Below are 17,063 nucleotides of genomic sequence, written 5' to 3' on the forward strand. Positions count from 1 at the left end.
CACAAGGGAGGGGAACAGGGAAGGAGGTAGGCATGGCTCCTGAGTGGGAGATGGACACTTAAAAATGATCACATCACATCACATTTGTAGTGAGAGCCATGAAAGAAGAGTACAGGTTGTTATGAGAGACCTTGACTGGCCTGGAGAGTTGGAGAGTCAGGAAGGTTTCCTTGAGGAAGTGACAGTTACACTGAGACGGAAGTAGGCAGGCTCGGTGGGAGTGGAGGGAAGGCATTCTTGGCTATGGAATCAACCTGTGCCCATGCAGTGCAAAGGCTCTATGGCTGGCACAGCCTTGTTCCTGCATGGAAGAGCAAGGAGGACCCAGGAGGCCAGAGTGGCTGAGACAATGTGATGGTGCGGGGTGGGAGGAGACTACAGGGAGGTGAGCTTGGAGAGCTGGGTAGGGCTTTATTGTGAGAGAAACTGAAGAGTTTCAATCAGGGGACTGACACAGTGAGGTCCGGATTTATAAAAGTGTATTCTGAATACTTAAGGGAAAATAGCCTGAAGGTGGTAAAGCAAATTCCACAAAGCCAATCAGGCAGCAATGGCACCAGGACTAGGGACAGTTGGGGGTGGTAGATGGACTTGAGAGGTATTTAGAAAATAGAACCGACACGACTTGCTGCTAAATAGAGTTGAGATAAGGAAGAAGGAGGTATGAATCGGGTAATTCCTGGATTTCAGGGAAGAACACCTTGGTAGTTGGATGCTCTTTCTGGAGATGGGCAGCCATGGAGGAAGAAGAGAGATGGGGATGATTTCAAGAGCTGCACATTGGATGTGTGGACTCTTAGAGCTCGTGAGCTTAGATGGAGATGTCACGTAGGTCGCTGTATACGTAAACCGGGAGTTCAGGAGTGAAGGCCACATGGAGAAGAACGGTGGGAGCCATTGGCTTTCAAGTGCACTTAAAAATCTCGGGAGCAGATGAGATCATCTGTACTACTACATCGTATGTAGTAAAACGCAAAGATGCCTCAGGGAAGACCAGGCGTCGACAGAAAAAGACTGAGATGGAGCTATTTGCAAGGTCAGAAAAAAACAAATACAAAAACAAAATAAAAAACAAAAAACCAGGAGAGAGTGGTGCAGAGAATCGGGTGGGGGGATGGGGGGGTGGGGGGAGGAAAAAGTGGCCAGGACTGCTAATTGGTCTCCCAAATCGTTTCCGTTTCTTCCTGGACACGCACCTAGACCACATGTCCCAGCCTCCCTTGCAGTTTTATATGTGACAAGCTCTCCCCAAGGAAATGTGAGGTGAAGGGGGTGTGCCAGGCTTTACTGCATGGGGGAGCCCCAGGTGGAAGGAATCAGTACCTGAATGCCCACTGGGAGAAGAGCTGACCTGCCCACCAGAACACCTGTACAGGTTGGTTACATGAGCAGAAAAATGCCTCCTACTGAGGTGGATCATAAATTGTTTAGGTTGGCTTGCTACAATTGGGAGCCTTCCCTGACTAAAACGGATAATGCAATAGTTAAACCCTGCAATTAGGAGCGATTTCAATGAAGGTGTAAGGACGGGTGCCCTGCCTCACAGCAGGGGGTCGAAGCTTAAAATGGAAAGTGAGAAAGCAGGCACTGTGCACAAACTCCCAACTTTCTAGAAAGTTAACTGTGAAACTTAACTATGAAGTGTGCGAAATGTGAGGGCAGAAAGAAAGGTAGAAGATGGAAGAGGACGATCGCGAGAGGACATTTCTTTTAAGCTAGAAGCACAAAGAGAATGTGTATCTACAGAGGGAGAATGATCGGGGGCGGGGCGGGGAGAGGCTGAAGAAACAAGAGGAAAACCGACCATAAAGTTCTGACCCAAAGAAAAAGACTTAACAAGAAACCTGGATGATACGCAGGGAAACACATGTATTTCTATTTTAGAATAGAACCCAATAAATATAAGCATAACCTAAAACAACCAAGACATAATGGTTTAAATGCCATTTTCAAAATGGAGCAAGGAAATCCAATCCGTAGGTAACATTCATTTCTGTATTCCCAGTGCCTAAAATGAAGCCTAGGATATAGTAGTTACTCAGTAAACAGTAAACACGAGTTGAATGAATGAATGAATGAATGAATGAAGTAACTAGGCATTTGCTAATGGGATTAAGGGGATGGTTCTAAGAGGAATCATGTGCTATTACACACAGAGAATGAAACAATGGGCACATTGTAGTACATACTGGCATAGAGGAAAAGCCAGATTGATGTGCATTATAGTTTATATTTCTGTTGCTACGTATTTTACCAGCGGGTAAATCTGTCACCTGGTGAAATGGGTCACTTCCCGTGAGCAGACCATGACTGGTTCTCAGGGGAGTGCACGGGCACTGTGAGTTCCTCAGGCTTCATCGCGGCCTGTGACAGGGCAACAAGAAGGAACGTGCACTGTCCCCACATTCTATGCTGTCCTCACTTATTCCCTTGGGTGCTGCTCATGCTCTTTATAATTGCTCAGGCTGCAGACAAGAGTCTGAAACCATAGAATCCTTCCTCTTTCCCCACTGAGCTGGCCTCCCTGCAAAGAACTAAAGGAGTCGCCAACTTGGGATGGTTTTCAAAATTGAAGCCAACTGGCAATTACTGTTTCAATGCCTCGGAAGCACCGTGGGCTCTCCCGAGAAAATGGTTCTTCTAAAAACTGGGCACAGCCGTCCAAAGGAGTACCGGCGTTGGTGCGTACGTAACACGAACGTTGTGGGCATAAGCATCTCAGTAGCCTCTCTTTTCACTCTTCCACTTTGTAATGGAAACTCTGCTTTTAAGGTGGGCCCATTTCTCCACCTCCCTTACAGGGAGATGTGGCCACATGACTAAGATCTGGAAGTACATCCAAAGGCAAACTCCTAAAAGGCAAAGCATGCCCTCCCCTGCCCTTTTCCCTTCCAGTTGTCTGGAATGAGGACAGATGGAGGGCCAGTGTGGGGAGTGCAGACGAGGGCAAGACTCAGACTCATGGGGTAGGGTGTGGCTAGCTGAATAACGGCCCCCAAAGATGCCTGTGTCCTAATGCCCAGACCCCGTGAATGCATTACCTTCACAGTAAAAGGGACTTGGCAAATGCCAGTAAGTTAAAGATCTTGAAAGGGGGAGAGGATTCTGAGTATCTGAGTGGGTCCAATGTAATCACAAGGGTCCTTACACAAGAGATGCTGGAGGCTTGCAGCCAGAGAAGGTGATGTGCCCATGCAAGCAGAGAGATTCAAAGATGCTGTGCTGCTGGCTTAGAGATGGAGAAAGGAGCCACTGGCCAAGGAGAGTGGTACCTTCTAGAAGCTGAAAAAGGCAAGGAAATGGATTCTCTAGAACACTTCTGAAGAGAGCACATGCATGCCGAGACTTTCCATGTGAAACCCATTTTGGACTTCTGATTCGTAGAACTGTAAGATGATAAATTTGTGTTTCTTTTTAAGCCACGACGTTTGTTGTAATTTGTTAATGCAGCAATAAGAAACGAATGCAGAGGGCAATACATTTCTAACTTTTTTTAAACCATGTTTACTTTGGGTGTACTAGACACAATGGATTAGAACTGTGGACAACTTGTAGGTGATTAAATACCTGTGATGATTAAATACCTGTGATGCAACTGGGTGTTCATGTGATTTTTTCTTAAATTGTCTCCATTTTGGCTAAGGAATAAGGCAGGGAATAAGAGAAGCCCCCTTGTTGCACATTCTCTAAGTAAACTGTTAGACCATCCCTTCAGAGTTGTGAAGGTGGTGGATGAAACAGAGTTCTGGAGTATTAGCACACGATCCATCTCCAGAGTCTATAAGAGTAGGCTGAGAATTCACCGGAGGGTGCAAGGGGCTGCTGGTGAAAGCTTCCTTGGAAGTGGTCAGTGGGCTGGGCCTTCCCCATCTTCCTGCTCCAGAAGCCAGGGAATGGACTGTTAACTCAGCTTGACTAGAATTTGGGGATTGCAGGACTCGTGTCTTCAGTGACATTGGCAGGATGACACACAGACTCAGTGCCAGACGTAGACTGACCATGGAACTCAAGAAGCTTAAGCTTCAGGTCTGTCCACCGTATGGGCCCCTACCAAGGCCTGTACTGAATTTTATATTCCTAAAGTGTACTCTTCTCAAACAGGGATTTCAAAATTACCTAAGCTACAGGGGCACAAAATCTGTATGCGCCCCGGTCTCCATGCAGTGTACGTAGTAGCAGAAGCTCTGAGTTCAGAGCAGTCAGCTGGGGGAGGCCAGGTTTTGGCCAAGGGTCCTCAGGAGCAAACACATCACTGCCCTCGCGAGAGAAGGAGCTAGCAGGAGGGCATCTCCCATAGGCAGAGTGGACCAAAGCCAGGCTACAATCCCACTGGCTCTGTTCTTCTCTCCTCTCATCCCCCTTCCCTGCCAGAGCCTGGTGGATGGGGACCAAGGAACAGCTTCTGAGAGGGGGAAGAGATGGAGATGGGAGGAAACTGACCACGCTCTTTTCTGCCCAAGCCAATGAAGTCCCGTAGACGTAACCTCATCCCATCTACGGGGATCCGCTGAGAAAGGGGGCTGAGTTTGAGTTTGATTTAAGGAATAAGGATGGTGGTAGACGTACATTAAATGTAGGGAGTTTTCTAGTTCTTGATCAATCCTTTTCCCCTGCCTATTTTCTCTGGGGTCTTTTTGTAGGTTTTGATTTAAAACGTTATGGGTAAAGCCTAGTGAAAGAGCGAAGGCACAGAGGAGACGTCTAGTTTGGGCACTGCTCTATAGGATGTCCCCGGACTCGGGGATCCGTTCCAGCGAGAGCCATAACTTAGTCAGTTCTTGTTTAGCAGCTGCCATGTGCATCGATTTCCACTTTTGCCCAATTGATTTTTGCTTCTTTTCCCATTTGTGCCTTTGTTTTTGGACAGATGTCATATGATGCGTGTCTGAGAATTGTCTCCGAGGGGTCAGGGGACCTCATGAAGGAAGACCTTATTTGTCAATACAAATATCAACAAGCAGATGCCTAGATTTATGAAGCCTAGTGTCACAGCCGTGTGTAACCTCAGCCTTTTTGGTGTCTCCCCCAATTTGACATTAAGTGATTTAGAAAAGAAAAAAACTTGAGAAGCTGCAATGTAAGTCTTGAGGACACTAGACTTTGGATTGTTTTCGAATCTGGCCACAAGTCCTATGTTCTTCCAGTCATTTCTTGGTGAAGAATTTTCTAGCATGGTAGAAAGACCAATAAATTCCTGATAAGCAATTTCCTTGATACAACAACAGCTCTACAGTGAGTAGTTTCGTTTATTTCTATAGAGGATTTACTGCTTTTCTATCACCATCTTAGACACTCGCAAAGTACAAATCTATTAATTCTCAAAGTGGCTGCATGCTAAAGTGAGTATTAAAGAATTCTTGCCCTTCTTACTGTAAGACTTAAAGATCAAAATTTTGAATTTTGATCATGCTGTGCTTTTTTTCTCTTGACTATATGTTCTCCTTGGGATTCAGTATCGATGATTAAATGTCTAGCAAGGAAGGGTGATGAAAGGATGTTAAGCACGGGCCCGGGACTTCACTTTGCAGGGAGCAGGACGACAGGCTCGCTGACAAATAGTGGCCAGTCCCCGGAAAGCAGCAAAAGGCAACTTGAAGCCTGTGTCCACTCTCTCACCCGTTATGATTTGGACATTTGAGAAAGTCTGCAGGCGTCCCTTACCTATCCATAATTACTTATTGATTTCTTGTATTGTGAGTGCAACGGTGGGAAGAGCGAACGAAATGAATACAATGGCAGTAAGAAGAGAAAGGCCCGTGTGAGACAGGCCGTGAAGGGCACGACTCCACGCCTATCGGAGCTCATTACTCACTGGCTGAATGGGACACGCAACCTGAGAGCCTGTTTCCTGAGAACAAAAGGAAAGACGTTGAAAGATTAGTTTTATGCTTGCTTTCTCTCATCCAAACGGCAGCAGTGAATACACTGTCTCTATCTAGAGAAACATGACCTTATTCAGTTTCCAGCATAGGCAGTTTGGCATTGTCTGAGGCACCGGGTCACCGTGTAACATACAGCTATTTCGTGTGGGGGGTGAAGGGTGGGGGGCGCTGGAGGGATGCAACTGAAAATACACCGGGCCCAGAACATTTGTGTGGGGGAATAAGTCTGGTTTCTAACCTCATTGACTGTCAACAAGAATTTGACTCCGACATTTGATTTGTTTTTGATTTGATCCCTGCATTTATGAACTAAGGATTTCAATTAGTCACAGAGAGGTTGAGTCCATATTCTCTCTGAAGCGCTTTGAAATACTTAGAGCAAAATAATGAGCCTCAATAGCTTAAGTTAAACAGTGGAAAAACTGTCTCCTCCTACTTGACAATAGGGATGGCCCTGTCTCTTTTGTTACAAAGTCCCCTAGTAACTTCGCAGGGTCTGTTTTAAGGGCCTGGCATGTTTTCTTGGCAAGCAGCCCATGGAGAAGAGAATGGAAGGACAGAGTTGGTGGTCTCTCAGTTTCCACAGCTTTCTTTCAGTCCCCAACGCTCAGAGGTATTTTCACCAAGGTGACCTGAGGCTTCCTGTTCCTTCCATCCGTCCCAGGACATGTCAGCCTCATAGGGCAAACCAGGTTCATTGTACCTGGAGCTCCATGATTTCCTGTGGATCAATTACCCCGAGAACTGCCAGATGGTCCCACACCATCACACCAATGGCCTGGGATGCCTATTGTGGCTTTCGAAGACCCCCCGGGGTAGCCTGGAGTTGCCAAGGGGCTTTGCTGGAGCTGACGGAAGCTGGGGAATAACACTGAGAGGCTGTGTTGAACTGGTGTGTTCACTCCAGGAATCTAGAAATGAATCCCACACAAGAGAGATGTCATGGGAGCTGACAGGGAATTTCCTGGCTGGCAACTTGACTTAGGGGTCAACCACAACAGGGCAGGAATTAATCACCAGCCTGTGGAACACTCAGGCTATGCTGCTTGTAATTCTTCAATAAGAGGCTATTTTGTTCCAACATGAGAGCAGACATGAAGATTTTGTTGGCATTTTTAATGATTAAACATCAACACAGTATTGTTAGGCTATAACCAAAGAAAGATTTTGATCCAAAGCCTAAAAACTATGTGCCAAATCTTGTTCAACTCTTGAGTCCAAGTGATAAACAAGCTTACGTTTTAAGTGGCTGCTATGTAAACAACACGTGAAAGCCAAATGGGCCCCATAAATTTTAGAATCAAAGCCTGTTACTGAATTTGTGTTCAGGAAGCCCCCCTAAATTGGTCTTGGACCTAACACCTCGTGAAGACTAACAAAACAGTGATCTGTACCAACTGGGAATGAGATAAACTTCAATTTTCCATGTCATTAAGCTGAGGGTTGTATCTGAAGCCTTCACAGGCACTGGGAGCCAAAAAGAGAATTTAGAAGTTTGGGAAACAGAGTAATTCAAGTCACCCGAGAACTGCAATTTAAGGAAAAGTAGACCATCTACTGTACATTTGCCAAAGATGTTGGTATGACTTATTTCACTGATTGCATTTCCTCCATTCCTATTTTCTAGCCCAGAGTAACACAGCCTCTTTCAGGCAGTATCTGTGCATTTTGTACGATACACCTTACGGTGTCCCTTAATTCCGAATCCTGTTCGCTAGGAGCTGATATTAACTTCAGTTGGAGGCAAGTTTCCCTGCAATTTCTATGAAGAAGTGACTTTTAATGTAACTTCATAATGGAAATCCTCCCACAATTAATATTTGAACCAAGAGAGAAGGTGATTTTCTATAAAAGTACAAATAAATCTTATCTGGATATTAAATACGATAGCACCTTACACTGCAACATTTTTAGTAGTGGGTTCAAGCTATTGATGTTGCTTAAAAGTCATTCTTTAAAAGTTTGATTTAAATTTTTTTTTATCCATTTTAACTAATTTGCCCTGCAATTATTTCAGATTTAATAAGGAATGACCTTGATTCAGACCTGGGGGAAAGGTTGGAGAGATGCTTTTCAGGGGACGTTATATAAAAAATGTGGGAAAAATGAAGAAGGTTTAAATGGGCAAGTGGGGTGGAGGGTGGAGTGTAGACTTGTGGAAAGGCTTTGGAGGGTGGGGGGAGAGGCAGCGAGAGGGAGCTGGGAACACAGGAGTTAGATACAGCTGGTGGCCAGTTGTGGGCAGAGAGCAAGCTGCTCCTGAGAGGTCTGTCTCAAGGGCGAAGATGTGCTAAGGTGTTTGGACTCTGTACTGAGGGCAATGGCAGCCACTGAAAGGTGTGGCTCTGTGGAGTAATTGAATCAGATTTGCTTTTTAGAAAGTTAACTCTTGCTGCCCTTTGGAGAATGGACTGAGAGGAGAAAGCTTAAAGGGGGGGAGCCTAGTTAGGAGTCCATGGCAAGAATTCAGCAGACGGATGACAGCTGTCCATGGCCACGGAAAACAGTGGATGCAGGCAGAAGTCTGGGGTTGTCTGGTGGATTGGATGCAGATGTGTGAAGGAGAGGAAAGAGCTAGGATGGTTCCTGGATACTGGTGTGGGTGACGGGTGGAGAGCTGTGCCAGTCACAGATCAGAGGACGCAGGAAGAAGGACCCAACCAGGAGAAGTCGGCCTGTTTCAGATCTGATTTGGTTTGAGATGCTGTGGGAATTTGAGTAGGTTATCGAGCAGGTGGTTAGATATATGAAGAGAGGTTGGGGCTACACAAACAGATTTGGGAAACCACCAAATGTGGTTGGTCACTGAACCCAGGGAAGAGTTATGGACACCCAGGAAGGGGCCATGTGTGAGATGAGAAAGATCTAAACACAGAACCTCGGAACATCAACATTTAAAGAATAAATAGGAAGAGGAGCCTAGAAAGGATGGAGGAGCAGTTACCAGAGAGCCGGAGGGATGGTGATGTCATGGTGGTCACGAGAAGACGATTTTTGTGGGTGGTGCTATTTTACCACAACATTTTCAAGCTAGAGACACAGGGCCATGGCAGGCCCCCTACTTGGGGAAACTTGGCTATTCACTGAGCCAGGGCTTGAACTCACGTCTTCTTCGTCCAACCCCAGAACTCTCCATCGTCCTCCACCCACCATTAGTCTTCAGCATATCTGACCTGCCACACGCACAAGATTCAGCACTGAAATGGAATCAAAGCACGCCAACCACTTCTAAAACCACGGTGCTCCCATCGTTATTAACAGCCTTCCTACAAAACCCTAATGTTTGTCATTTGTTTTATTTAAACGCTACTATGCAAGAGTCTTCCCTCTGGGACACTGTTTACAATGCAAATATGCTCAGCACGCACAGCAGCTGAGGAGAAAGGCACTGTGGGAAAGGGACACTGAGTTAGGCATCCAGGAGCTGGGAGGAGAGAGGGTAGAGAAACCAAGAGAAAAGGGAGCTGTGACAATGTACGTGGAAGCAAATGATGACACGATGACAATGATGGTGATGAGGGCAAGGACAAAATGAAATTCTTGGGTCCAAACATCCAGCTGCCTGGGGACAGGATGGCAAAGAGCGTCTGTCAGATAAATGGCGTGAAAGATGTTTTAGAAGCAACAGCAGTGACTCTCATTGGTATATGACTCTCCAGTTTACAAAGCTCTTTGAGGATCGTTGTTGAAGACAATCAGCCATCAGGTGAGACAGGTGTTATATGGTTTACTTCATGGGGGAGAAACCCAAGGGACTGAGACACAGAGATGCCACGAAGAGATGTGACGGTTATTTGATGCAAGCGTTGAGGAAAGCTCCAGGCTCTGGGACACAAAATAGAAGGGATCACAGGGCTGTCCTCCTAAACCTTTAGGGCCCTGCGGGCATGTCCTCCTGTCGGGAAAGGACATTGTGCCCATGGGAGAACTGCCCTAGGCCATTCCATGAGGTTATTTACTCTTCTGGAGACTGTCAGGAATGGCTGTTCAGCAGGTTCACTAACTGGACACAGAACTACCCCAGACATCTCTGAGTGTTGACTGAGGCCCGGGGAACCACAGGTCTCCTCACTGCCCACCAGCAGGAGTGGGCCACAGGGCTGCCCAAGATCAATTCTTACAATGGTGGGCAAGGGGGCTCAAGAAACATGTCCCAGCTCACGCCGCTGGTAAGTGGCAGGTTGTGCCTTTAATCCTGGCCACTTAATTCTAAGTGCTCTGCTCGTCTGTACATCACCAAATAGTATAATGAGCCTCTCAGGCACTAATTTGCTTCCAAGCTTTATTAGTAGTTGGGTGCTCAGCACCAGAGAAGCATAATCTCACTCTCTTTCTTCTGCATCCAATAAACATGGAGGACTAGATTCATTGTGGGGTGCTACATTACAGAAGGGATGCTGACGAACTAGCATGCACATGGAAAAAAGTGGCAGTAATGGTGAAGCCATGGAAATACTGACGTATTAAAACTGAGCAGGTCTGGCCTGGCCTGGGATGGGACAACTTCACGGAGACAGGATGGCTAGCTTCAAAAACGGGAAGGCTATCAGAGAGAAGAGAAATTAGACTTTCTAGGTGGCGTTGGAGAGCAACATTTGCAGATAAAGAGACTTTTGCTTAATGCAAGTAAGAAGGTCTGAATAATCACAGCCACCATAAAATGGAATAATATGCCTCATTAGGTAGCAATTGCAACTGATATTAAAGGTATTTGAACAAAATGAAATGATGACCAGAGCCGATACTGCCTTTTTTCTTTTAATTAAATAACTCCCGTCCTTCTGCCACTAGGTTTTAGCAGGGATCCTCGTGGCCTGTCCTTCGTCACAGCTGGGTCTGGCCATGTGAATGACTTCTTGATCCTGGGATGTGACGAGGCATTTGGCAGCTTTTTTTTTTTTATCACTTCCTTAAAAAGACATCACTTGCCCTCTCTTCCCCTCTCTTCCCCCGGGCTGGAATGAGACAGGGAAGGGCCAGGGAACTTTGCCCACACAGGCAAGGATGGCACCACGGTGCCAGGAAAAGCAACAGGATGGATCCCAGGATCACCCGCTGGTCCCTGGCCACCTGCTTAACCAGGTACAGTACCATGAGAGGGAAAGATATACCTGTGTAGCCTGAGCTTGGTTTTTGAGTTTCTCTACTAGAGCGGCTTAGCCTGTGTCCCAACCAATACAATTATTTCTTGGAGATGTACAGATTATTAAGGCATTACATAAGGGTGTGTAAGCAATGACTTCTATATTCTTTTAATTCTGTCCACTCCCCCACAGATGTACCCGCTTTCTTCCCAAATCAGATGTCCCAACAGTCCTCATCAGTCAGACATAAGCGTGACATCTTGTCAGTGACCTCATTTTTTTTTTTTTAAAGTACCAAGTTTCAAAAAAGTCAAATACTTTTGATCTCCTGATTCTCTTTTATCCTCATATCAAGTCCGTTTCTAGGGCTCCTGTTAGTTCCCTTTAGGAAACGTCTTCTGCAATGGTATAGATGATAAAAAAAGTTTTACAGCTCTATTTGTGGTCAGTTCAACTTAGGGACTGGTTTTAAAAAATGAAGTGGTGTTATTATTTAGCCGGCGTGTGACCATGTACTTTTGTGATCATGTTCCCTTATGGGAGAAAACCAGAAGTCCAGGCCTCACCAAACTTGAAGGTTTGGATAATGCAAATAGTGTTTTGGTTCAAAGAGTATCAGGAATCAAACATAATTTTCTATTGGTCAAAACACCCAGCCAGAAGAACATTCTGATTTAGTAAATGTATCTCTAAGTAAAATACAGGAATTGAGGTAGTGAAATGAGATTCTGGCCTCTGTGCCGGGGCTCCAGGAGGACATAAGCCAGTGACAGATGGGCCTTTAATTCTGTGCCACAGATATGGCATTTTTATTTCAAATTTCATCTCTCCACTCATGATTTTCCTCTTCTTCATAATGCCCTTACCCTTTTTCTCCTCATTTACACAAACTCGTAACTTCTTTACGACTTTGCTCTTTTCTACCCTTAATTTTCCTACCCTTAATTCATCCCTTAAAATCTGTAGTCTATCATTCCAAACCTAATAAAGCTGCCAATAATTGTTCCATATTTCAGTTTTACCCACAGTAGCTGCTTCCTAGGTCTTATACTTTCTCTGGAACGCTCCCTTTTCCAAGGCTACAATAGATGTTTAATAAATAGACTTGAAGCATGGATAATTAAAAGGTATGGATCAGCTATTTTTTCCAATGATATGAAAATTATCAATAAAGGACAAAATAGAAATCCATTCCCCGCTGATTAAAAACAATTCACGAGTATGAATGAATTTAGTTTTCCTAGAAATGGACTCTTCAAACAGAAAAGCTTTTGTGAATTTCAAGCTCTGCCATCAGCAGCACTCACGGTATTGAGCATAAAGGTCCTCATTTTCTTTCACAACTGCCTAATTTGGAAATTATTAAGATCAACTCTTTCTCAATCCTTTTTAATCACGGGTCAATTAAAAACATCACCATCAGTTTCTGCAGCGCGTGCTTCTCGAATCTCCTCATATGAAACACAATTTTAAACCATCTTTAGCTTTTAAGTTTTAGCTCTATTAAATTCCTGTCAGCGCATCCTTTTCTTTCCATAGAAGCAGAAAGGCAATTACACTTTTTGAAGTCTACCACCAACATCAAAAAAAAAAAAAAAAAAAAAAAAAAAAAAAAAAAAAAAAAAAAAAAAAAAAAAACTGAGATGGAAAACTCTTACAATTATTCAACAAATGACTTGTAGAGTCTCTCAAAAACAGTTTCCCTTCAAGGCACAGAAGTATGAGAGGTGTATTTCAGCAAAGAAATGTTCAGGATCCGATCGAAAGCGGAGTTTATTTGAGGCACTGGTATTTATTTTATGGAGCTTCTGGAGCCACTGATTCAGAATGACCAACTCCTTTCTAATTTATAGCGTGTTCTTCTTGTCCCATTGCATGTTTAGTGGAAAGACCCTGCCCTGGGAGAGAGTTCACATGGCTGCTGGAAGGGTCCAAGAAGGAACTAAGTAGGGATGCCGGGATATAAAACATTTCAGATGAAGGGCTTATCTTAACATGCAGAATACTTAGGAGAGGATATAGTTAATCTAGAACTAGAATGCCCTTCTAACACTGAATTTTGCAATCTCTGCTTCAACTTAAACATACATTCTCTTAGTAGGGGATTAGAAAATCTTGCAAGAGAAATATATAGACTAAACTTTATTAACTTGAAGTGCAAAGTAATGAATGCTTAAGGGAAATAGGAAGGCCTTGGGGAAATCTAGAAATAGACCATAACTTAGTGGAACCAATGATTAAATATTTACATTTTCCCATAGGCTTAGAAAAAGACAGTTTCCCTCTAGCAAGATGGGTTTTGCTTCTTCTGATGTGAGCTTCTTGCCGTTGCCCAACATCTGCACCCCAAGACTGAGAGGCTGGGAGAAGGGCAGCAAAGACTTTGGCTCCCTCTCCTCCTCCAGGCAGGCGGCCCAGGGGCTGCAAGGACCCACGCCTCTCTCCAGCCCTCTGTATGCTTTCTGAACCCTCACAGAGATCACCGGTGCGCGCTAACTCAGACCCACCGTGGGCTTACCAATCGCTCATACTACCCACATTGGCCGGTCTGGTAACAGCCAAACAACTTCTGGCAAACGCTGTTAGAGAATTCTCCCCTCCTAGCCAAAAAAAGAGAATTATGCATCCTTTATTTAGCAGCATTTGGGAAGGAGGTGCAGACTCTGTTTCCAGATGGGACATATTTGTGTTAAGGCTTCACTTTTAAACCATTTTGGGGATGAAGATGCCTTTGAAATGGCTGCTATAAACTCCTGCCTGCTTGGGGAGGGTGCCCCACTGCTTGCTCGTGACCTATGGCCCCGTGAGCAGGAGCATCGCCCTTTCACACCGTCTGCAGCAACCTGGTGGGGCTGGGGCTGGGCACGTGGTCAGGCTGCTGGGGCTCCACTCAGTGTTCCGGGGATGCAACACTTTCCACGTTCCGGAATTGCTTTTTGTACTTCTTTCTGTCTACTCTCACCACAACTACTTCGATTACTTATAGACGTTTGTTGGTGGTCTTTTTTTGGGGGGGCGGGGGGCAAAATCCCTTAGTTCATGAATTTTTGGTCTATTGTACAATATGGAAGACCAGGGAAACAACCTTATTTTCTTTCCTGTAAGATGATCTAGGGTGAGGCCTTATGAGTATGGATCTGTCCAACCCAGAAAGTTCATGGGTGTTAGTGTATGTTCAGGGGACACTTAGTTACCCCTTTCTTCTGCTTCTTCGTCAGTTCTCATATGTCAGATGTTTCAATTACTCAGCCTGTTGGACGAGTGCTCTCCCCAGCCAAGACACACCTTGTTATGACCACACATTGTATCTTTTGGCCGAGGGCCTGTGAATCGCTCACGGGCCAAGACTGTAAAGCAAACCTTACCTTTTTGTAGAGACCCCTCAGATCTCGGTACTGCCACATGCTGTTTAGGACCTGAGATGCGGCCTTGACCACTTTTGGAGAATGTCTGGTAAAGAAAAGACAAGACATGAAAGATGGTGAGCGGGCAGCTGGCTTCACATTGACACGACGTGTCAGCAAACGGCAACAAGAAAGCTCCTTGAGGCTTTCCAGCTCAGTTCCTGCCAGCCCGGCGAGCAGCAGGCAGGGCTCTGCCTCACTCTCATTAACACACCTTGGGAGGGGGAGCGACAGGAATTCACCACAGGTCTGGGCTACGGTGTGCACAATGCGAACAGAACAGCAATGCATTGAGTCAGAAGGCAAATTTAGCATTTGACTCCAAAATGGAACAGAAGGAGGAGAAAAAGAGTGATTAGGAAGAGCCTGATTCAGGGGCTTTCATGGCAGTTGTGTAACATCTGTGTGGTAAGAAGAAAAAAGATAGTCATTTTCTCAGCTGAACCACGAGAGCATACATCGTGTTGGCTCTCCGTGCCGACCTGACTTCGGGGACTTGCTTTTCACCTACTACTGATGCCCAGGAGAGAGACTGGCATTGCAGGCAGACATGCACACACAGACTCTTATGATTACACAAAGAATAGAAAAACTTCTCTTAGTAAAACCCTTCCTACACTTATAGCTCCATCCTTTGGACCATAGTGAGAAAGTAAGGTCACACAAACCTTTGGACTACTCACTGGTTCTCACCATTCTTTTGAGTCACGGCTTTGAAATCCCTGTGAAGCTAGAGCTAAGTATTTCACTTTTGGTTCAGTGCCAATCTGCATCTCAAAACAGACACTAGATCCATAAATCTGTGGTGATGTGATTCCATCAAATTCTTGGAAGTCACTTGGACCAGTGCTGAGGGAAACTATTAGCTACGTGCGTAGTCTTTGTTCTAATGGGCTGGTTCCACGACCAGCTGCACAAGTCTAGTGGCTGCTACTGACACTATGCCTACATTAAGGGCTGGCACACTTTTTCTATCAAGGGTCAGATAAATATTCTTTGCTTTGGGGGGCATACAATCTCGGTCCAGCTGCTCAACTCTGCCAATGTAGCATGAGAGTAGTCATATATAATACATAAACTAATGGATGTGGCTGTGTTCCAATCAAATGTTATTTACAAAAGTAGTTGGTGGGCGGGATTTAGCTCACGGGCCATAGTTTGTCAACCCTAGTCTATCTAACTGGTGATTCCTAGAGTAGAACAGGACATAACCATTTGTGCAGACTCCAATATGAAGGCCATCCCTGAAGCTGATCTGTCATGCAGTAGCTCAGAGATGTCCTGAAGAGAATATCTGAATTGAAACCAAAAATGCCTTTGAAACAAAATGGCCTTTGAAATAGACAGTGAACAGATGGTTAGATGGGATCAGGTTGAAGTTCGATTTGATAGCCAGTGTAAATGGATGTACTGTTTTCCTGGGTTGGTCACATTTACAAATTAGACCAACCAAGTTTAAGGTTTTTTTTCCATCCATTTACTCACACTCTTATTATTTACTGGTACAGTAACAATCACTCTTACTATTTTTATTACTAAGATGCAATTCAACTTAGCTGTGTTAGAAAATCTATTAGTTATATCAAGCACATTTAAAAGAAAAAAATATAGAGTTCTTATAAATTCCAAAATATTTTTCTCTATAAAAGATGAATTATATTTAAGTAACATATGTATTTTCTTTTTAAGAAAATAGATGGTTGCTAAATGATTTCATAATTTATGCTAGTATCTGCTCTAAATGTAATATTAAATTCTTTTGACTTAAAGGGAGAGAATTTTTGATCTTTCTACGGACACAGATACAGGTACCTTTTAGTCTTATATAATCAACGATGAACAAAGATTCAATGCTATGTTTTGCTGTATTTTAGCATTGTTAGCTATATATTTGTCCATGACAATAGCTGAACCACTCTAGAGGAACGTATAGTAATATTCAGGCAGTGATAATGTAGTTGAAACATATTTAGTATGCAAAAATTCCTCTGACACAGTGTAATTTTTTGTTTCTACTTCTTGCTTGGTTACAAAATACAGAGTGTAAATATGTGATGAGTAGGAGGTTTTAACTTCTCAATTAACATGCCAAATACATTTCAGTGTTATAATAACATGTGAAGGTCAAAGAAACATTGCTTTCTTTTTAGACTTTAATCTCGATCCAACTACTAGATCGGTACTATAGCAATGTTTACTTGGAAACTATAACTATTGACTGAAGGGCTTGAACAATTAAGTGTTTCTAATGTGACAAGTGATTATAACCTCAGTCACAATACACAGTTCCCTACTGACAAGTAAGAGTTGAGACTGTTAATGGCTTTTCTGTCTTATGACAAAAGACAGTGACACATTCAATACTAGTTTCTATATGACTGTTAAAATTAGAAAAACAAAAAACCAAAAACAAATGCACTTCTGAAACAGATGGATGCAATGGAATGTCCATAAGGAGTGTTAAAAGTGATATGAACAGAATAATATAAACTATCAAGCCTTCAAAATAGTAAGTATAAGACTCCTGTAAGAGTCATTGATGATGGTACAATGTCGGATCTTCACTGGAGTTGTCAGTTTAGGGCTGGCTGAAGATTTCAGTTGGTGAAATCACTGTGAGTGTTTAATACGGCCGTTCTAGCAGCAGGAACCCAAAACCAGTGGCTGTGTTAACAAGACATGGTGCCCTGTGC

General features: G+C 44.1%; 1 protein-coding gene across 3 annotated transcripts in view; it reads right to left on the reverse strand.

The window, feature by feature from the left end:
• The window catches only part of CTNND2 (catenin delta 2), an 829,794-nt gene that overhangs the window by 28,333 nt on the left and 784,398 nt on the right, over positions 1 to 17,063 (reverse strand). For all 3 annotated transcript variants that reach the window (XM_033110744.1, XM_033110743.1, XM_033110745.1), the window contains one exon: positions 14,332 to 14,416. In XM_033110744.1, coding sequence (XP_032966635.1) covers positions 14,332 to 14,416 — 85 coding nt within the window. The remainder of the gene's footprint in view (positions 1 to 14,331; positions 14,417 to 17,063) is intronic.

This window comes from Rhinolophus ferrumequinum, chromosome 7 (assembly GCF_004115265.2).
Source record: "Rhinolophus ferrumequinum isolate MPI-CBG mRhiFer1 chromosome 7, mRhiFer1_v1.p, whole genome shotgun sequence".
In the NCBI taxonomy this organism is placed as follows: Eukaryota; Metazoa; Chordata; class Mammalia; order Chiroptera; family Rhinolophidae; genus Rhinolophus; species Rhinolophus ferrumequinum.